At 39.4% G+C, this 22,999-nt stretch overlaps 1 protein-coding gene across 1 annotated transcript in view; it reads right to left on the bottom strand.

Annotated features, from left to right (window-relative positions):
- Positions 1-277: 277 nt before the first annotated feature.
- Positions 278-22,999, bottom strand: part of LOC121294046 (presenilins-associated rhomboid-like protein, mitochondrial) — a 49,565-nt gene continuing 26,843 nt past the window's right edge. The window contains exons 4-10 of the mRNA XM_041217588.1: positions 18,086-18,134; positions 14,892-14,987; positions 12,284-12,433; positions 10,472-10,542; positions 9,400-9,501; positions 5,530-5,627; positions 278-3,165 (exon numbers count right to left, since the gene is read on the bottom strand). Coding sequence (XP_041073522.1) covers positions 3,051-3,165; positions 5,530-5,627; positions 9,400-9,501; positions 10,472-10,542; positions 12,284-12,433; positions 14,892-14,987; positions 18,086-18,134 — 681 coding nt within the window. The 3' untranslated portion in view covers positions 278-3,050. The remainder of the gene's footprint in view (positions 3,166-5,529; positions 5,628-9,399; positions 9,502-10,471; positions 10,543-12,283; positions 12,434-14,891; positions 14,988-18,085; positions 18,135-22,999) is intronic.

The raw sequence follows: 22,999 nt of genomic DNA, 5'->3' as shown, positions 1-22,999 counted from the left end.
GGCAAACCCTGCTCAATACTTAACTGTGAAATAATTAAAATTCAGAAATAATTGTCATTCATAGACACCGTACAACTCTATACTTCACTGATCAAATTGACTTGTTTATTTATGTATATATGGATTACTTGTCTGCAGTAGGCCTCTGCATTGGCTACAGAAGCATTGAACTGAATAGCTGTTGGCTTGAGATGATAATAGCTGTGGCGAGCAATTAATCTTGTTTCGTAGTTGGGATAAGAACTTCCATTGAGAAACTATACCTAAATGCATTGCATTTAATCTGTATTTCATACTTTTAATAAACTTTAGTTAAGCATAATATATGGACAGAAGTGAGATTAAACTCTCAGAACTGAGTAGTACAACAATGGGATAATTCACTAGAAAACAGCAAAGCAACACAGGGCAGCAGTATTATAACAATAATTACACAATGTGACAGATTTCAGCAGTTCATTGGAAGCTTAAAAAGAACGTTCTTGTATTATGACAGGGTGCAACCACAGGAATTGTGTTGTCAGCAGACGTTTTTAATATTTGACCATAGTAGTTGTTGGGAGCACAGGAATATAAAGCAGTCATAAGGAGACTCTGCAACCAAGAAATGAGAGTTTCTTTTTTATACTTGGTACATTCCCAGTCTCAAACTTCATCATCTTGTGACAGCGATGACTGTTTTGTTCACAGCACTTATTTGTATGATCTAGCAGGTGACACCCTTTCCTGTGAAGCAGAAGATTCTGAGCTCCAACGTCACTACATTCACTGTTGGAGGTATTATGATTCAGTGGAATAGTATCTAGAACCCGGCAGCCGTAAAAGACCCAATGGCACTATTTGAAGACCACTTCTAGTGCTATGACCAACATTCTTCCCTCAGGCATTCATGTGTTATTTGGAGGACCTTGCTGTGAGCAAAGTGGCCACCATGTGTGACTGTTTTTACAAAAGAAGTCCATTTCTAAAGTGCTTTGGAACATCCCAACGACTCAATAAAGTGCAGTCTGTGTGTTAGTTGGTTCTTTAATCAATTTAGTTACTGGCTCCAGTCATATTTCATTAAGGAGGGTATTATGACCTCAAAATCATGCTGGGGCTTGATTTAACACCTCCAGCTTGGGCATAAACTAGGAGAAAGACAGCGAGGGAAAATAGAACAGGGGCAGGGAGGAGGTGTGGAAATACACATTTCAGGGTTTGCAGAACTCAAATTCAGGTACCAATGTTGTGCTCAACTCCTGTCTTGTACTTCTGAAGATTATGAAATTAATACTTAAGTCATTTTATTGAGATTGTACTTTATATGCTCCAGCAGTTCCTTCTGTTCTTCCCCATGATCACCCCTTCAAAAAAGTACACCTGTGCTGGTATACAATGTATACAGAAACCCAGATTCATCTACTCGAAATACAGGTTAAACCTGAAAAGCAATCTGGTTTATCTTTACTTGTTCCTTTCTAGTCTTTATACAAAGACATGTCAAGTAAAATGTGGAAATGACAGTAAAGAATCTGAGTGATTTCAATAGATATTTGGCACTGCAATAATTTGAGTAGTGGATGCAACTTGATACAGCTTTCCTGATCCTAAAAACAAAGGGTAACTGTTCTGGAACTGTGCTAACTGGATGTTTTCTTTCTTGTAATATGATGAGATAAACAGGATGACTGAGCATTCGGTTGGCATAGTCCCTTTACCAAGTAGCAAATCTAAAGAGGTGATATGTCATCTGCAGCACATAGCATTCAGTTATTATATTCTGAGCATCTGAATATTTCAGCACTGGAGTTATGGTGAGCATCACAGAGCTCTCTGAATATTTTCTACTTAAAATGCAACATGGTGGGAGAGACATGATGAAGTGGACCACCTCTCAAAGTGGGGGAATACAAGCCCGTAATACCCCTGCACACCGAGTCATTGAGAGACCCTGTCATCCTTTGCACTTTCGGGCATAGGCCTGACAAGTAGGCTGATCACCTGCTCAAAATGGCAACCAACCAGAGAGACCATGGCAGTTAAAGGCAGTCTCAGACTTAAAACCGTAATTGTGGCAAACTATAAGCCTTTGTTGCTGATCACTAAACAGTGATTAATAATGGACTGAAACATTCTATATACCAGAAGCAATAATTAGATGTGAACCCTCAATATTTTCCATCTTTAAACCTGTCACTTCAACTGAGGTTCTTCCCATGTGGCTCTAGAGAACTCTGCAAACCAATGGCCCAGGAGGTAGAGAAGACCTAGTTGGACAAGCAATAGGAGGCTACCAGGGCTATAAGCTGGTAAACTGCATGGGCTTAGCTGTTTGAATTTCAGTAGTACCCCCTGGATGCACTTTGGTCACCCAATAAGTCTTGGCTTGAGAGCTCCAGACTTGAGTTAAAGGAGTTTATTCCGAATCCATTCATTATCAGGCAAAAACACACCAACTGTGCTAATTTCTAAATGGTTCTCTTTGAGGACTTTAAATTATGGTGATGGATTTCCAAATGTCGGATATACTTGGCTAATCTAAAAAAGACCTTGGTTTTTTTTTAAAAAAGCTTCAAAAGGTTTAGTTTTCATTAGTGATCCTTCCTCCAGATAGGGGAATGGGTGTGCGGTATAGGATGTGTTTCAACAATTTCACAGATTGTGGCCTTTAACCTAAACGGGGATAGACTGCAATCATAAACGACAATCACAAATTTGCATTTCGAATAGCTGACAGCTTTTTGTTTCAACAGTTGGCCCGAAATCAGGTTTTTTTTGGGATGGTGAGGGGGGGCATACAGGATGCAGTGCTGGAGAGAAATATCTAGCCAAAACCTTTTCTTCGAAATGCTCCTGTTTATTTCTCACTGTACAGTCCTGTAAATATTTTAAATACACTCCTTCAGAAGTTAAAAATTTGCTGTAGCTTGTAGCTTTGTCTGAATTCGGGGTCCTGCTACAAACTCCTGCCTCTGCCAGGGCCCAGTTTGTTTGGTTATTGCCTCTATCCTGTGCTCCTCCCAAATCTTAGTGGATATCATTTTTCTTTCTAAAATGCAGCTTCTTGCCTAGGAGGGGCCACGCCCTCCATTTCCGGGACCCTTTGTCCTCATGTCATGCCACACCTTCACCAGAGGTTCTCTGTTCTTCCAAATCAGTTCATGGCCGTAAAAGATATACCAACTGGAAAAAGAGAAAGAACAGAGTGTTACTTCAATGATGCAGATGCCGCAAGCAATAGTGCCACTGCAAACAATACACACGAGGCATCGATTTCCGGGTTCTTTCAGCAGCTGTTCAGGGGAGAGGATGGGCTGTGTATAAGCAAATTTCAACTAAATTGCAAGTGTTATGTTTTTGTTATTCGTACTGAAAAACTATAATAATAAAACACAGAGATAAAAATAACAGAGATAAACTATAATGATTTGTAAACAAAGCAGCTGTAAGAGGAGTTATTCCAATTATCAGGGATGGCAACTCTGGGATTAGCTGGCTACGTCAGTTAGGTGAATAAATAAACTTTCATTAATAAGTAGTAGGAGAATAAATTGGTATCCTGAAAGGCTAGGTGGCAGGTTTCAAATCATACCACCATTTGAATCATTATTTAGTTTCAAAATGCTCTATGTTACTTATAGAATGCATCAGAGGCAGAATACAGTGAATATAGTATTCTTATGAGATGGGGATGGCAGATAGAATTGAACTGTGTACTTTGGTAGGTTACACAGTGACATTTCACCTCTGAAATCTTTGGATCAAATCTTGCCCAGACATGAGAAAGATGGTTTTGAGTGCCTCAATTTAGATCCTACTTCCCTTGAACCCACAGCATAAAACAATCCCTAATTCAGCTTTAAACTGACAATGCCATTCAAAGGCTTCAGGATGGCTGGTATGGGAAGTGGCACAGTACAGAGAGCTTTTCTGAGGGTGGACTTAGGTGCACTGATGAAAAATGTAGAGGGAGATATGGACTGCATCTAACCTATACTGTAGCTGACTTGGGAGTACCTAATGGTGCAGGTATCATCCTGGTGAACCAATGCTGAAATTTCTCCAAGGTCACATGCCCTTCAAAATTTGGGGGACTCAAAACTGACTACTGTATGTCACAAGATCCAAATAGTTTTGTACAGAATTAGCTATTTAGATTATACTCCCATCAGTCATTATCATCTAAAAAGTGTACTACTTCACACATTGATATGTTAGTATTGTTCACTTATTTACTTAATCCGTGTCATATTGCTACTATCTTAACAATTCAGTATCCATCCTAGTTTAACATAATCCACAAACTTGAAGTTACTCCCCTCTACTGCCAACTCCGTTTCATTTCATTTACGCTAGTGAAAAGCAATTTGCCAACATTTCAGAGCATCTACTTTTCCCCCAATCTTCAAGCAGCCTCCTATCCCCTAACAAATGTCCCATTCATGTAATCAGGTCACCTCCAATTCTGATCCACAATGTTAATTAGTAGGACATCCATCGCTAAAGAATTCTGTTAGGTTAGGTGGTTACGACCGACCTCTTATAAGCCCATGCTGTTGTCTTAAACACTTTCCCTAAGCAGTTGACATTTTTTAGGTGCTTACTTATTCTGCCCATAGCAGACATTTTCCACCACTGTTACAGAATTGAACAGGAGGCCATTCAACCCACTGTATCTGTGCAAGCTCTCTGCAGGAATGACACAATTAGTCTCATATCCCCGCCTTTTCCTCATAGCCCTGCAATTTTTTTTCTCTTCAGATAATATTCTAATCCTCTTTTGAAAGCCACGATTGAATCCAATAGTTACTTGATTTGTAATTTTCTTTCGGTTCTCCAGTGCTATCATTAATCCAGTGAGCACTGGAAGATTATAATTAACATATTTTTAATTTCCTTTTTTTTTGGAAAAAAATATGGCCCTGGCATCTGTTAGGTTTCATCTCATTCTTTTGTTCTTTCCAACTGTTCTGTAAGATTTCCCCCGGGCTAATCTCTAGTTTTCTCTGTGCTTCTGTGATCATGTGCTCCTTCTCATGTGCGAAGATCTAGTGCTTCCTCTATATTCTAATCCTCTACTGTTGTCAAGCCTAAATTTGTTTTTAACAGACCTACTTCCATGTTTCCTACCCTTTCTTGAGATACTTATCAAGTATTTGCCTCCCACCACAGCCAAATACTCTTTCTTTGCTCTTATTATTTTCTTAGACCCCCTTGTTATTTCTGTAATTTTCCCAGCTCTCATTCTTGCCCAACATTTTTCACCTTTACTCAAATCATGATCTTTTGGCTGTCCGCCTGTAGGCTATAGTTGCATCACTCCATAAGTGACTGGACTGCTCACCAATTACCCTCCAAATGATTACACTGTTGGACTGCAGAGTAATTTATTAATAATTTCTTCCAACCATTGTCTTTTGAATCCAAGATATCCAGTTCACCTGAAGCATCGTTTCACAATATCATGACACAGACAGCCTGATGTGCTCGTATTAAACACAGTTTAAAAGAAAACAACCAATGGAGCTGCAATGACCCCAGACTCACATTCCAAAAAATGCACCACCCAAGTGAGCTGCGTGGTCGAAAAACCTCCATCCCAGAATCAGGCCTGTTGTATCCATGGCAATAATTGCTTTCAGAGCCTGCAACAGACAAAACCGGCTGAAAATACTGGTGCAAATATCCTCCTTGGCTGCTCATGGTTATATTTAGGAAACAGATGCAATATATCTTGATTTTTTAAAAAACAATAAGAAATAACTCAACTCACAAGGTCGGAGTGTTAAGTGAGCCAAGCCATCCATCCATTTTAGTGTATATATTTAGGACGAGACATTGTGAGAAGTATTATGTCTTAAGGTTCAGGCATTATTGAACAAGTATGAGATCAAATGCGTGTTGTTTTTCAATATGTACAGAATTTTCTTTTTTAAATACCACCAAACAGTTTTGAGACAGTGCACAGCTAGGCATAGCAAATCCCGTTGAAAGCTGTTCTACTTTAAATAGCTCCCATGACTGTTCCACATGACTAATATGCATTCCTACTCATTTTACTTGCATCCCAAAAAGTATAGATACTGTAAAGATATACAGTATGAATATTTCTATCGTACAGCAGCCTAGCAGGTATGGTAGGTATTTGACTAGCAACCCAGAGGCCATGAGTTTCAATCCCTCCATCTGAAGTTGAGAAACTGAATGTAACACATCTGGAAAATGACCATGAGATTATTGTAAATACTTCATTGCTTCACCAATGCACTTCAGGGAAGGGAACATATGAATTAGAAGCAGGAATGGCTGCCACGCCATTCAATAAGATCATGGCTGATCTGACTGTAACCTCAATTCCACGTTCCCACCTAACCCTGATAACCACCGTTCACCCACCCACATTCCTATCTACCTCCAAAACTTTTCACCTCTTTGCTCATCAAGAATCTATCTGCCTCTGCCTTAAAAATATTCAAAGATTCTGCTTCCACTGCCTTTTGAGGAAGGGTTCCAAAGACACACAACCCTCTGAGAGAAAACACTGCTCCTCATCTTGTTTTAAATGGGCAACCCCTTATTTTTAAACAGTGACCCGCTAGTTTTAGGTTCTTCCACAAGAGGAAACATCCTCTCCACATCCACCCTGTCAAGTCCCCTCAGTATCCTATATGTTTCAATCAAATCGCCTCTTACTCTTCTAAACGCCAGCGACCACAAGCCTAGCCTGCCCAACTTTTCCTCATAAAACAATCCACCCATTCCAAGTATTAGTCTCGTAAACCTTCTCTGAACTGCTTCCAATGCATTTACATTTTTCCTTAAATAAGGAGACCAGTACTGTACACAATACTCCAAATGTGGTCTCACCAGTGCTCTGTACAACTGAAGCATAACCTCCCAACTTGTGTATTCAACTCTCCTCACAATAAATGATAACATTCTATTAGCTTTCCTAATTACTTGCTGTATATGCATACTAATCCCTTTTGGGATTCATGCACTAAGACACCTAGGTCCCTCTGCATCTCAGAGATCTGCAATCGCTTACCATTTAGATAATATGCTTCTTTTTTATTTTTCCTGCCAAAATGAACAATTTCACATTTTCCCACATTATACTCCATTTGCCAAATCTTTGCCCACTCACTTAACCATCCTATATCCCCTTATAGTCTCCTTATGTCTTCTTCATATCTTACTTTACCACCTATCTTTGTGACATCAGCAAATTTAGCAACTATACCTTCAGCCAAGTCATTTATATAAAATGTAAAAAGTTGAGGCCCCAGTACTGATCCCTGTGGCAGCTCACTCGTTACCAACTGGAAAAAGACCCATTTATGCCCACCCTCTGTTTCCTGTTAGCTAACCAATCTTTTATTCATGCCAATATGTTATCTCCTACTCCATGAGCTTTTATTTTTTGTAATGACCTTTGACGTGGCACCTAATCAAATGCCTTCTGGAAATCTAAGCACAGTACATTCAGTGATTCCTCTTCATCCACAGCATATGTCACTTCTTCAAAGAACACCAATAAATTGGTTAAAAATGATTTCTCTCTCTTAAAACCATGTTTACTGTGCCTGTTATCTTGAATTTTTCCAACTTCCCTGATATAATGTCTTTAATAATAGCTTCTAACATTTTCCCAATGACAGATGGTAAGCTAAACGGCCAGCGGTTTCCTGCTTTCTATCTCCCTCTCTTTTTGAATAAAAGAGTTACATTCGCTACTTCCTAACCGAAGGGAACCTTCCTCGAATCCAGGGAATTTTGAAAAATTAAAACCAACACATCAACTGTCTTATTAGCCACTTCTTTTAAGACCCTAGGATGAAGTCCATCAGGACCTGGGTACTTGTCAGCCCACAGCTCGAACAATTGGCTCAGTACCACTACCCTGGCGATTGTAATTTTCTTGAGTTCTTCTCTCCTTTCCATTTCCTGAATTATTGAGATGTTACTTGTATCTCTATAGTGAAGGCCAATGCAAAATACCTGTTCAATTCATCTATCTCCTTATTTTCCATTATTAATTCTCCAGGCTTACTTTCTATAGGACCAATGACCACTTTGTTAACTCTTCTTTTAAAAATATTTATAGAAACTCTTATTATGTCTTTAAATTTCTAGCTAGCTTTCTTTCATACTCTAATTTTCCTTCCTTATCAATCTTTTTGTCATTCTTTCCTTTTTTAAAATATTTTGTCCACTATTCTGACCTGCCACCCATCTTCATGCAATTATATGCTTTCTCTTTAAGCTTGATACTGGCTTTAACTTTTTTAGTTAATTATGGATGGTGGGTCCTCCCCTTGGAATTTTTCTTCCCCATTGGAATGTATCTATTCTGTGCATTCTGAAATAGCCCCTTAAATGTCTGCCGCTGCATCTCTATTTTCCTTATCCCTTAGCCTAATTTGCCAGTTTACTTTAGCTAGCTGTGTATTCATGCCCTTATAATTGCCCTTATTTAAGCTTAAAATATTAATCTTAGACCCACTCTTCTCTCCCTCAAACTGAATGTAAAATTCAAACATATTATGATCATTGCTACCTCGGCGTGCCTTCACTATGAGGTCATTAATTAATCCTATCTCGTTGCTCAATACCAGGATGACTATAGCCTGCTCTCTGCTCCAGAACATGCTGTTCTAAGAAATGATCCTGAAAACATTCTATGAATTCCTCATCTAAGATACCTTTGCCTATCTGATGTTTCCAGTCTATATATAGATTAAAATCCCAATGATTATTGCTGTACCTTTCTGACAAGCTCCCATTATTTCTTCTGTTATAACCTGTCCTACCATTTGGTTACTGTTAGGGGGCCTGTACACCACTTCTTGCCTTTTTCATTCCTCATCTCTACCCAAACTGCTTCTGCATGCTGGTTTCCTGAACTTAGGTCATCCCTCTCTATTGTGCTAATATTATCATTAATTAACCAAGTCACCCCTCCACCGCTAATAGATTCCTGTCCTTCCTAAATATCATGTACCCTTCAATATTCAGGTCCCAATCTATGTCATCCTGTAACCATGTCTCTGTAGTGGCTATTAGATAGCACATATTTATTTATATTTATATACATGTTTTTAAATTTAGTGCCTACTCCTCATATTCCTTACGCAGAACCTCTTTCCTAGTTCTACCGATGTCGTTGGTACCTACACCACTCCCACCTGGTTTAGCCTAGGTTTCACTCCAAATGCTATCAAGCAATAAGTGCTGACTTGCCAGTGTCAGTCGCATCCCAAGAATGAATAACTGAGATATATCTGTGCATGCATCAATCCCATTATTCTATTTCCTAGGTGATAGGATGTGAACAATAACTAGATAGATAAAACTCACTTTTCTAGACAATAAATAAATTGCACCACACCCAGGCAGTGCAACCAACCAACTTACATTGCTGGCTGTGAAGGTGAACATGGGCAGCAGAATGATGGCCAGTTTTGCTTCAGGCATTTTGGAGCAGACTGCAGCAAGTACAGCCATTATTGCACCAGACTGGAGTGAGGATAAAAAACAGTAGGTGAAAAAAATATCAAAGATCTGATCCATATTGTCAATATTTGCATGGCAAAATTTTCAGCAGGCAGCGTGATGAAAATGACCCCGAGTGTTTGTTGATGCCATATGCTAACAGGCAAATGTATACTGGGTTCATGATCAATGCCTTCCCATAGCCTCTAACACAATCTCTGGGAATGCTGATTCAGCAAGTCACAGAGAACTCTAAATTTAAACTTTTGCACAGGGCAGAGTTCAAGTTGCCCAGTTGGAAGGAATGTGAATCGGAATGAGAATCCCTCTATGTGATTCAAAAAGCAATTGCAGGGTGGAGGAACAGTTGAGCAACAGTGATCTTAAGGTCATCAGGTTCACCATAAGGAAAAGCAAAGAGTAACAGGAACATTAAACTGTTAAAAGTTCAGGAGGCAGATTTCAGGAGGATGCACACCCTAAGAGAAAGGATCATGACTTTAAAAAGCAGTAGCGTGCTAAACAGGCTGAGAAACAAGACTGAAGTAACGAAGTTAATAAGTGGAAGATGAGTCAGGGTTATTTAGTTTAATATAGGATAGAAGAACAAGCAGTACAAATACGCAGGACATAAAAAAAAACACTAATTCACTGAGGGCCGGGGTGCTTTGGAATAGTTTACCAAGAAAGGTTGCAGGAAAAGCTGGCTTAGATTTCATTATCTTATTGTACAAGTCTCTTTTAGTGAGACACATTGTTGATTATTACTGCTAAGACAGAAGGTGGACTAGATGGGTCTATGCTCTGTTTCAGCCTTGAGATTTTCAATATTTCACACGACTATCTTTTCAATACAGGGAATTGTATTATTACAAACTGTTTACTACAGAATATTGTGGCACAGTTATAGCACCCAGGGCTTTTCCACTATATTACACCAAAACAAAACTTTTTGAAAAAATTTAAAGCTTGCCAAAATTATCAGGTCACTTACAGCTCCAAGTGATGCTCCTAAGCGGCCAGTGGCAGTTTTATAGACATAACTGGCAAATGTGGAAATAACACCTAGAAAATCACAAGAGGCAAAAAGCAATAAACATCATCACCAGCTAATAAACAGAGATAATGGTTAAAAAAAATGCAGGAATAAATTGGTCAGAGAAAAATATCAGGGCTTAGGATGCTACTAGAAACATTTGAATGAATTAAACCATCGTACAAAAATATAATTCTATATTCTTATGCTTATGTGGTAAATAAATAATATGGAGCTGAACTCTAGAGATGAGCGAGGTCCCAACTTCACTGCTGTGTTTTACTAAGCTACTCAATCTTAGGCAGGGTAGAAATAGTAATTCAACAATCAATCTGTGTCCTTGAGAAAAGGAGTGATGGTCGAAAGGACAATCCAAATGTCACCACATAATGTGTCTGCCCCTTTTCCCTCCACCGCTAACTCAAACACTGTTATATCTTCCCTGACCTCCACTATTAGCTTATACATTCTGTCCCCTCATCACTGGGCTCTCTGGTCACTGTCTTCTATCTACTGTTTGCAGAGCATTCGGCAACAAATCACAATCTAAGTTAAGGACGTGTTTTGTCACTGTGAATCAGCCACCAAGAGCACTGTTGATGCTTTTCCCTAGCTAACAGCTGTGTTCACTCTTCTGATCTTTCTTTCTGTTCCAATAAGTTAACAATGTTCTGCTGGCTATAGAGAAGATTGCAGAACCTATCATTCCCCGATCTGACTCACTGATCTCGACAGAACCTACTCCATTCTGCTATACTGTGATGGCTGACATCAAGTCTTATATTTGTCCTTTATGTCAAATCATCCACTTTCTAGATACCAATAAGGCTTCTGATCCCAATTGTACATTTTCCATTATCCTCAAGATGTGCACCTTAAAATTTTATTCTTGCACTATTATGTTTCAAGTGAAAATCTATCTGTCCCATAACCTACCCTTGGTACACCTCTTCTTGAAAATGTGGTCATTAATCCAAATATCTTGATTTTGGATATCTTCAAATCCCTTTTCATAATTTGCCACCATGCACACCTAAACAGCATGCTATTATATGTTCTTTCATAAAGCTATGTTGAGGGCTCTGGAGTTTCCTCTCATATGCCTCAACTCTATTATAGTTGATGATTACTCCTAGTTCTTTCCCACCCAGTTCACCACCCGCCCCCACCCCATTAACTCAGGATATTTTTCAGGCATTGTATTTTCTTTTCCATCTGCCCCTTCTCTTAACAATGACAGTTCCACTTCTAGTTCTTTTTAATCTTTTGATACTCTGGTACTCTCTGTCTCCTCCAACCTCAAATGTCTCACTGTAGCCTGCGAGAGGTTGGCTTTACCAAAGCGCTAAACACTTTTTTATTGTTAATATTCTATAAAACAATTCTATAAAGTTATTCCAAAAATTGAATCTTGCTGTCAACTCTATGGAAGTGCCATCATCTCTCACTCCTGGACAGCATACCAAAAAATCTCTTCTTTCACTGCTAGTCTTGTGTCTCTTTCTCTGTTGTCTTTGCCACTCTGTTTTTTCCCACTTGCATCCCCAAGATCTAAATACACCAGTGGTACATATTTTCCTCCTTCCTATAATCTTTGTTGAAACAAAGGCTTGTTTGTAATGCCTCCTAATCTGCGTAATTCTTGGCCAGGGTATCAAAATGAATGTCTTAGTTACACAAACAAATTGTACAGGGAAATATATATCATAATAAAGAGAAATTCATTAAAATCTAGCTCTGAATAGAAGTTGTAGTACAGAAGTGTGTTACCTGCTGATAGGTAGACAGCCATGAACTGCTCCTGCCCAAGAAGCGACACTATGCTGGAGGAGAAACTCCACAGCACATACATGTTTGCTGCCATGTGAAAGAATGAGTAGTGGCTGAAAGTCGACAGGACCATGGGCAAGCACAGTGTTTCTTAAACAAAAAGAAAAACTGCCCATGAGTTACAAGCTTTCTTGTATAACAAGACAGCCCAACCTGAAACAGTCCCAAAAACTGTGACCAAACAGAATGCAACACCAACAACACAATGTGATTCAGGGTTATATTGGTGTTCTCCACGGAGGAGATTTCCCATCTGAGGAGGCAACTCAGTGTCACGACATTACTAATGTTAGACTAGTAGCACAAAGCAATAGTCAGGGACTGGAGATGAAAATAACTGCAATTATACTTCCTCAAGTCAAAGATATAGAGAGCAATAAAATTATGTTCCAATACTTACTGCACAGTTGCTATTGACAGGAACCATGTATATTAAAATTTCAGCATCAAGAGTACAGTTACATTATAGCTTAAGCATTAGGATGTATTAAAACTATGCCTGGATTTTGTGGTTAAAAATGATGATGAGCCTATGAGCACCCACCATTATTATGGAGTAAATCAGGCACCAACTTCAAGGGTCTGCACATATGCAGTTAAACACTGAAATCAGAAAGCTCCTGTCCAATTTGCCCTGCTCCTTCACAACCTTTGCTATACTGGTACCTTACCAAGATACTTGGCTTGAAAACACATGAAAGGTGTGAAGATGTGGTCCTCACACTCCAAGTACTAAATATGCCAGGATGAGTTAGGGTTTCTCCATTCAAGTGTAAATTAAGTTTTTGTTTAATTATTATCAAACAATTTCTTTGAAATTGAAAATGAATTTTACAACTGTAGACCCTCATTCCTTCAGATGTTAACTATTGTTTGCGATCTTTTAAAAATTTAATTTTTAACATTTGTTTCTGTCTCTTATTTCTTTCTTAATCCCATCCTCTTTGTTCTGTGTAGATGATTTTACACCAAATTAAATATTCTAGCTTATGCTTCCTGCTGTAGATTGTGTGTTTCTCTGTAAAGATTGTTCAATACGACTGGTGGCCATGTTCACACAGGTCCTTGATCCACTATAAAGGGCAATGCACTGAAATGTGTCTCTAATTATCTTACGTTGCCACACAAAAGCCCAACAGAACATCTGTGAGCTGTTGTAAGGGTAGTGAATGGTTAACGCCATTCATTCACCTCTATATGAAAAATCCAGGTCTGTACCTTCAATGTTTGGGTACAGTCACAGGTACACTGTAACTTTAGTATTAAATTTCATGTACACTATAACTACTGTATAAGCATACTCAACATTTACCCTGATAATGCAAACCGAGCATAGTCTGACTGAAACATGAAGTGAAGCTAACAGTCCCAGTATAAGTGCCTGAGTAGCAAACCAGTCATGAGCAATTGAGAATCTCAAATAAAAAATATATTTTCTTTAAAGGATATGTGTTTCAAAATACTTCACTACTTTTGATCCACATGCCTCACTTTTTGTACAAACCACTGAAACAGCAAATTTCAGGCCAGTGTCATAGCCCTGAACAGATCTGACAATTTGCAATAAATGAGTGCCCCTCCATTTTCTCCCCAGACTCCAGCAAGGATCTCATCCGAAGCAGACATTATTATTCACTTTCTTTCAGGTTGCTGATATGAAAATGCAGAATTGTTTGAAGTGTGACAAAATGGAAAGAAAAATCAGTGAACCTAAAATTAATTCAGGGGCCCTCAATTTGGCAAAAGAAATGCAGTAAATTGTAGCAACCACACAGCCCTGCAACTTAATTTGAGTACTTCCTTAAATGCAAATGTGCATAACAGATATTCAAAGGCCTTCAGTACCCAAAACCAGTATTAAGGGCTCCCAGTTTGGATTACATCAAATACTTCAGGTCAGTTACAGCATGAACCAGATGCATACTATAGCTCCCTCTACAGTGCAAACGATCCCAGCCCCAGATCAGGAGAAGTTAGAGTAAAGATGCCTGTACATTTCCCACAACAGTCCTGTGCTAGATACATAGTAAAGCTCCCTCTGCACTGTACTATCAAACACTCCCAGACAAAGGTACAGAGTGAACCCCCCTTCCGCAATGTCTCCTCAAACACTCCCAGACAGGTACAGCATGGATTATATAAAGAGTGAGGCTCCCACTACATTGACCCTTCAAAACTCTTGGATCCATTACCGTTCTTGGTTAACCAAGTCAGAATGCCAAAATTGTGGCTTCACCCTCAACAGCAAGTTGGTTAAAATTGTTTCAAAAGTATTTCGTATAGAACCCACAGGGGCAGCAACAAAAGATTATGGTTGTTTCAGTCAGGGCTGGATTCAATGGTCTAACCCGCCTTCATATTCAAATTTTCGGCACATATATTTAGATAACATATAAAAGTACTTGACAGAAAGTGGTCTTTTAAAAGATACAAAGGTTAAGCTCCGAGCATGCAAATAATTCCAGAAGAAAGCTTGGAAAGCACATTGAAAATGGCTGTAAATCCTGATGGGCATAAGCTATAAATCCTGAATATTTGTCACACTTACTGGAAGCAGGATTAGAGGTGAAGTATTTCACCATGGTCCGTTGCATTGAAGGAACTCTCCACAAACAGAACACTAAAGCATTGGCTGCTATAATTCCTGCAAAAGAACAGAATCATTTAAGCGACTGAAACTATTTAATTGCTGAGTACAGTAAATCAGTAAAGCGACTTCCAAGTTGCGTGGGTTGAGAGGATGGGGTATGGTTCAGGTTTTAACAACTTCACAATATGTGAGGCAGCTACTGCGAACCAGGAATGTTTTGAGAGCTTAGGACTCAATCCTCAAACTTTCACAACACTGCTTTGACATGTTGCAAGAGCGAATCAGAGTGCTCCAAAGTATAAACACCAAATACTGAAATAACAGCAGGTCTGTCAACATTAGAAGAAAAGAAAATAGGGTTTTCCTCTGGGTTAGTGCCTGTTTTCTGATGTTACTTGAGCGGCAAAGGTGAAAAATTGGGCTGAGATTCAGAACTTGAGATTGATGCCTGTTTGTACGGCCATACTGAACTCCAGGCATTACCTTCTGCCAAATACACCTGCCAAAGAGGAAGTGGCAGCGTTGGAGCAAGGTGGTCATAGTTCAGTGGCATTGTGCACGGCACTATCCATCAATGATATCCCTATTTCTAGGGGAAACATTACAAATTTAAACATTTAAAAACACACAAATTGATGCTGGAGGGGTGATCAAGGGATATATCCACAGCAATAAGCTCAATTGATGGCTTCAGTGGACAGATCCACAGCTGTTAACAAGAGGCTAAGCTACAGCAGAGAGTCAAATCAATGCTGGAGTGATTAATTTACAGACTGACAACAAGGAGTAGAATGGATTGCAGAGTGATCAATGGATAGACACATCAGGGAGTGCAATCCAGACAGGGGCTATTAATGGACAACTCCGCAAGTGAGTACATCAATACAGGCCTAATTGATAAATGAGCCTACAACAATAAGTACATTTGAATATTTTTCAGTTCTCAGGAAGGGTCTACACCTGAAACATTGCATCTGCCTATACACAAATGGTGACTAACCTGGTGTGTGTTTCCAGCATTATCTGTTATTAACTGCTCACTGATCTTATGCTGTCTGCTACATGCAAATTTAACAGTGGGTCCACTTCAGAATTAACCAACGGGTTCTGCACACCACCTTTTTTTTAAAGCAGGATTTCAATAGGATTTCTGGATGGAAGGTATAGGTAGCTGAGACATAGACAGCAGGAAAGACTCAGGGGTCACCTGTGGTGAGTACTGAATTATCTGGTCTCAATTGAGATGGTGGTAGAGGTTCTACAATTGGCCTCAGCCCACAAAGATGGAGGGAATGGGGGGAGGAATATCAGCCAGGGTTCCCATTCTAGATCAAAAACAGAAATACCTGGAAAAACTCAGCAGGTCTGACAGCATCTGTGGAGAGGAACACAGTTAACGTTTCGAGTTCGTATGACTCTTCAACAGACTCTTCTGTTGACAGTCATACAGACTCGAAACGTTAACTGTGTTCCTCCCCGCAGATGCTGTCAGACCTGCTGAGTTTTTCCAGGTATTTCTGTTTTTGTTTTGGATTTCCAGCATTCGCAGTTTTTTGCTTTTATCTTCCCATTCTAGATCTTTATCCCACTAAGCCTGCTTGAAAGTCCACAGGTTCAGAGGTTAGGTGAGAGCAGAATTGGGATTGGCAATGAGGCTATACCCAGCAAGCTGATGCACTAGGCTGAGATAGTATGAATGACCACTCCAGCCAGGTAACAGTGGGTAGCCCATTCAGAAGGGATGCCTTCATGAGAGTAGGGAAAGATGAGTGAAAACTGATAGAAAATGAAGCAAGAAAAAAATATCCAGGACTGGATATGAGAGCACAGGCTGACTTCCTACAATTTACAGCTTGCATCCAATGGCTAGAGTCTTAATTTGTATTAAAAACATCAAGTAAAACAAATTCTTTAAGTAACTTATTTTTAAATGACTCTTGATGCAGAAGGCCTTAAGGTGCACAAGAGTTTCTAATTTTAACAAGCAGAGCTCCAAACCTCACACCCAGAGATTCCCATTCTACCACCCTCAAATGTGCCACAGGTTCTCTGGACTCTCCAAGCCTTCATCCACAGGGATCTGACCACACTGGTGTTAACTGCAAAAACAACATACTTGTAAATATGTAGGCTAAGGAAGGGTCAGGCCTGAAAAGGTAACCAAGGGAGGCCCTTGCCTAGGGAGAGAGCAGCCTAGTGTCTGGGAAGAGAGAAGGGGGCCCATTACTGAGGAAAACAGAAACAAGCTTGCAGCAGTTGGGAGCAGATCTAAGGCAGGTCCATGTTGGTGAGTGGAGTCAAGGCACAGAGTTAAGAATGGGGAGATATAGAACAAGATCTGGGAAGACTAAGAAGTAAACAGTCTAACAGCAGGAGAACTGTGGATGCTCAATATGAGCAGAGAGGAAACCAGTAGTTTGAATGGATTTCTGCAATCCCAGGGTGAGAAGTTGATAGATCATGAGATGTTCAAAATCAATGAGGGGTCTAGCCAAATTAGATGGAGAGAAACTGTTCTAACAGGCAGAAGGGCTGAGAACTAAAGGACACAAATTTAAGGTGAAAGAACCAAAGGTGATATGAGGAAAAACCTTTTTTGCACAGGAAGTGGTTAGAATCTGGAATGCACTGCCTGACAGCATAGTGGAAGCAGGTTCAATCATGGCCTTCAAAATGGAATTGGATAATTATCTGAAGGGAGAAAAAATTTGCAGGGTTACTGGGAAACGGCAGAGGTGTGGGACCAAACATTACAAAATGGAACGTAACAGCAGCATAATGGATTGTTGCAGCAAAAAGGGGGAACATTTACCACTACTGTTTAAAAAAAGTCAGCAGAATTTTAACTTCTGCACTTTCAGATGGGAACATCTTTTCGGAGCATTTGAAGAGACTTTCAATACCACTCATCCAAATCTTTAACTTAAGGGGATATCATTATGACAGGGTGTCTAAAGCAACTGTAATAAAATCTCAAAATAGTCCTTTTATAAGACGTATGCAGAACAAGTAAAATCCTGGAAGCAAGTTTGAACATCATAGCTGAGATGGCCGAGGTGGACGGTTGTCCTGAGATTGAAAACTACATCCTCAGTATTCTTCACCATTTTCTCTCAGCTTTCCCATGAGCATCCATTGCATTTAACACAAACCTGTGATGGTCCTCTGCCCCTCAGTAAGGCTGTTCCACCACTGGTTCACCTAAAACACAATAACAATTGTTTTTGAAACATCTGAGAGCAGACCTTTGCACGGTGGTGCCATTGTAAGCAGCATAGATAGAAGCATAACATTACAAAGAGAGGTTAATAGATTAAGCTAATGGGCAAAACTATGGCAAATGAACTTCAATGTTGGCAAATAAAAGGTCATCCATTTTGGACCTAAAAAGGATGGAGCAGAGTACTTTCTGAATGGTGAAAAGCGAGAAACAGTGGAGTTTCAAAGAGACTTGAGGGTCCACAAACATAGATCATTAAAATGTCATGGACAAGTGCAGAAGACATTCAAAAAGACTAACGGAGTGTTGCCCTTTATATCTAGAGGACCAGAATATAAGGAGATGGAAGTCATGCTACAAATATACAAAGCCCTAGTTAAACCATACCTAGAATACTGACAGCAGATTTGGGAACCACACCTTAGAAAGGATATATTGACCTTGAAGGGTGTAGATTTATCAAAATGATACATGGCCTCCAAGGGTTATGAGGAAAGATTGCACAAACGAGAGTTGTTTTCACTGAAATTTAGAAGCTTAAGTTGTGATTTTTATCATTTTTTTAAAGATAGTAAGAGGAACAGTTAGGGTAGTTGGAGAAAAACTATTTCCACTGGTTGGGGATTCTAGGACTAGGGGGCTTAGGCAAAAAATTAAAGCCAGACCTTTCAGGAGTGAAATTAGGAAACACTTCTTGTCTGGATGAGTGCAGCTTCAACAACACTTAAGAAACTTGGTATGATTGAGGACAAAGCAGCCCACTTGATCAGCATCCCATCCACAACCTTAAACATTCACTCCCTCCACCACTGGCGCACAATTGCAGCAGTGTGCAGCATCTACAAGATGCACTGCAGTAACTCACCAAAACTCCTGCAAAAGCACCTTCCAAACCTACAACCTCTATCAACCAGAAGGACAAAGGTAGCAGACACATGGGAACACCATCACCTACAAGTTACTCTATAAGCCACACACCATCCTGACTTAGAACTATATTGCCATCCCTTCACTATTGCTGGATCAAAAACATTGAACTCATTAACAGCACTGTGGGTGTACCTACATCACATGAGCTGCAGCAGTTCAAGAAAGCAGCTTCTCAAGGGCAATTAGGTGTGGGCAACAAGTGCTAGGCTTGGCAGTGATGCTCATATCCCATGAATGAATAAAATAAAATCCCAATGGATATAGAAGTTTAGAACTATTTTTCACAAATAACATTTTATGCTAAATCAATTGTTAATTTCAAATCTGAGTTTCATAGATTTTTGTTATTCTATGGGATATGAGGAGTATATGGAGTTAGGTCACAGGTCAGCCATGGCCTCATTAAATGGCAGAGCAAGCTCCAGGTATTAAATGACCTAATCCTGTTTCTGTGTTGCTTAATAACAGAAATTCTCCCATCAAAGCAAATCCCTCTCGTATCCTAACTCTCCTATCAAAACTCGTCCTTATAGGACATTACAAAACATATTTCTCTGATACCTTAACTCCATCACAAAAGTTCATTTCTCATAAACATCGACTATAACATCAAGGCTCATCCCTCTAACACTCTCAACTGTACCATCAAAACTCATTCCACTTCTACACTAAACCTCCTAGAGCTCAACTCTCTCATACCCTAAATCTCCCAAAGATTATTCACTAGTACTCTAACTCTCCCATTAAAGCTGACCTTTGTAATAGCCTAACCTTCCCATCAAGATTTAGGCATGGTGTACTATAACTCTCCCTTTGAAGTTCACTCAGGTTGTACCCTAACTCTACACTGAAAATCACCGAGTTTGTGCCCTAACTCTCCCATAAAAACTCATTCCACTTGTATCCTAACTCTCCTTTAATATAAAAAACGTCCAAGTCATTTCACACAGGCATAATTTCTTCTCCGTGTGAAAGGTTCAACTGTATTAGCAAAAAGCTGGTTGACCTCGGGAGCTGTCAGAGCGTAGCCCGACTCTATCCATACTTGGTATTTGTATTTTTAGGCTTTTACCTTGTGCTCAGCAACAAAGAACATTCTTTAAACAAGCCCTTGCTCCCCAGGAACAAATTTACAGCCTGTAAGGAACATATCTTTTTATTTCTTTTGGACTGTTGTAAAGAACAGATTTTTTTATTTTCTGTTTGGCTATGGATTAAAATTACAATGGCTGCAGTTTGAAAGACATGTTCACTGGAACAGGATGAGAGATATATATAATGTTGCAGTCCTGGAACAAAGTGTGCCATGAGAGACAGATAGTGCCAGAAAGGAATCCTGGATCAAGAGGGCTGCCTGGCAACAATGTTTTAATTGGCTCCTGACCAGGTTTTATGTGAGGGCAGTGCAGCTGAATAGCTCCTAGCCTAAAAGGAACAAGACCTAAAACCTCTTTCCCCCGTGTGTGTAAGATTCCAGTAAATCCACAATAATAATTAGTTGGCTTTTTCTTCTCATACCTCTATAACCTGCTCTCTCTCTCTCTGAAAACCCCTGTCAAGAGGCAAAGGGGAAAATCATTGTTAAGAGTCATTGAAAGGCAAGTGCTCAGCCAGTGAACTGAATATAGAAGGAGCTGGAAGACCACCTCATGTCATCAACAAGAACTGAAAGGAATTTGGAAGACATTGATCAAAATCAACCCATCGAATCCTGTACTCCGGAATTGGTGCTGTTGAACTATTTCATCCCACTCTTACAATCCATTTTTTTTATGTTTTTTGTGTCTTGTATGTGTGTATATAGGGATTTAAGTAAGGGGTAGAGTTTAGGTTATAGAATTAGAAATTAGCAGTTCATATTTCTTTCTTTTGCCACTAGTTAAAGACAATTTGTTCACTAAACAGTTATTTACTTATTAAATTTACAAACCTGGTGCTCATAGTCTGTTAATCTAAATTAAACAGTTAAGTAGAATTGGGGCAATCTGGTGGTTTGATGTAACTTTTCACATTTGTCGCGGCTCAGGGAACAGTGGGGCTTAATATTATAGTGCACTATCCCCAGCGAGTCATGACAAGCCAATGTACTCAGTAAAACGATTGAATAGAAAACTCTTATTTAGACTTCAGGAGGTTGTAGAATAACCTTTTTATCAGACCATGGTACAGGCTGTAATCTACTGAATATATTTAAATTAACAGGTAAGGTGCAGCAAATAAGTACATAGAAATTTCTAGAAGTTAAAAGGCAGACACAAGCTATTCAGTTCAATCAGCCCATTTTAGAATTTACCTTCCACACAACTGAATGGCTCTAATCAAATTTATTCACTGTTCCCATATATTTTATCAATTTTTTGTCAATCTAGCAAACTGACATTTCATTATATATTTTCTGCCTCATCAACAATCCAGGAAGTAAATTCCATAGTATCACAATCCTCTTCTAAAGAAGTTTCTTTAGCTATTTTAAGAAAAAGTCTTTATTGATCAGATGTTGTCTTTATGTCCTATGCACTTGTACTTCCAACTCCCTCCATTCATCCACAGGGCTGAACTTCTACGAATTAATTGCATCCCCTACTATGGTTTCTGCAAATTTTGACACCATTCTCTCTCAACCTATAACCAAATCATTCACTTAAGCAGTGAACAGAAATGGCCCCAAATCCAAGCCTTGCAGGAAACAACTGACCATTTCCAACCAATCTGGAAAAATGTCTTCAACTCTTACTCTTGTGTTTACTCCCTCCTAACCAATTATTAATCTAGTTTTCCATCCTCCTCCTAATTCTATGCTCCTTGATCTTCTGTGATATTGTGTTAAAGTGTTTCCTAAACTTGGGCAGAACTTTCCAGTCCCACCTGCCACAGGAATCGTCGAGGGTAGGATGGAAAATTTGATGGACCAGCAAAAGGCTGGTTGACTTTACAGTTGCTGGACCAAAACATCCATTGCATTTCTCCCATCTTCCATGTCTGTTACTTCCCCAATTAATTTTAGGAGATTTGTCAAACATGACTTCTAATGTTTTCTCTTTATCTAGCTATATCGAAATTTCATCTTTAATTATAGACACCAAAATGTTCCTGGCTGCTTATGGTAAACTAACTGGCCTATAATTGTCTATATTAACTCTGCCACCATCCTTTTCAAAAATGGTTGCTACACTGGCTTCTCTCTCAGCTTCTGGCACACATCTAACTCTCAACAACCCTGATATATAATGATACATCAGATGTACAGTAACATTAAAAGACATTACAAATCCTCACAAATACCAAAATATAACAGACATGGCCGTGTGCTAATAAACTGAGTAAAACTGAATTCAAGCTTGACAGCTTCATGTTGGGAACCATTGCTTAACTCCCACAGAGGCTCCTACCTGTCTCTAGGGCATTAGAAGAATTCCATAAGTGGGGGCATTCCTCTTTGAGATAACCTCCTAATTTCCTTTCCAGTCCAACCAGAAACAAAGGAAGTCAAATTAAATAACCGTCATAACTGCATCAGGCTGTCAAACAATCAGGCTGTAATTCACAGACTATGTTCCTGTGCCTTGAGTCCACTAATCCTGATAATGTTGGCTCATTCACAGGACAGACTGTAAGACTTTACAGTATTTGGTTCAATGGAATCACTCTCACTCCAAATCTGGAGGTTGAGGGTTCAAGTCCCAGTGCAGAAACTGAAGCACAAAAATCCAGGCTGACAACTCCCTTGCATTACTGAGGAAGTCTTTTGGATGAGAAGTTAAGCAAGGCCACACGTGCCTCCTCAGATAAATGTAAAAGATCCCAAGATACTACTTAAATGCAGAGGAGTTCTCCCTTTTGTCTTGGCCAACATTAAGTCCTCAACCAACATCACTGAAACTGCCTGGTCATTATCACATTTGTGGGACCTTGCCTT

This window comes from Carcharodon carcharias, chromosome 2 (assembly GCF_017639515.1).
Source record: "Carcharodon carcharias isolate sCarCar2 chromosome 2, sCarCar2.pri, whole genome shotgun sequence".
Lineage (NCBI taxonomy): Eukaryota > Metazoa > Chordata > Chondrichthyes > Lamniformes > Lamnidae > Carcharodon > Carcharodon carcharias.
Note: the sequence above shows the minus strand (reverse complement) of the source record. Positions and strands in the feature narration are given on the sequence as shown.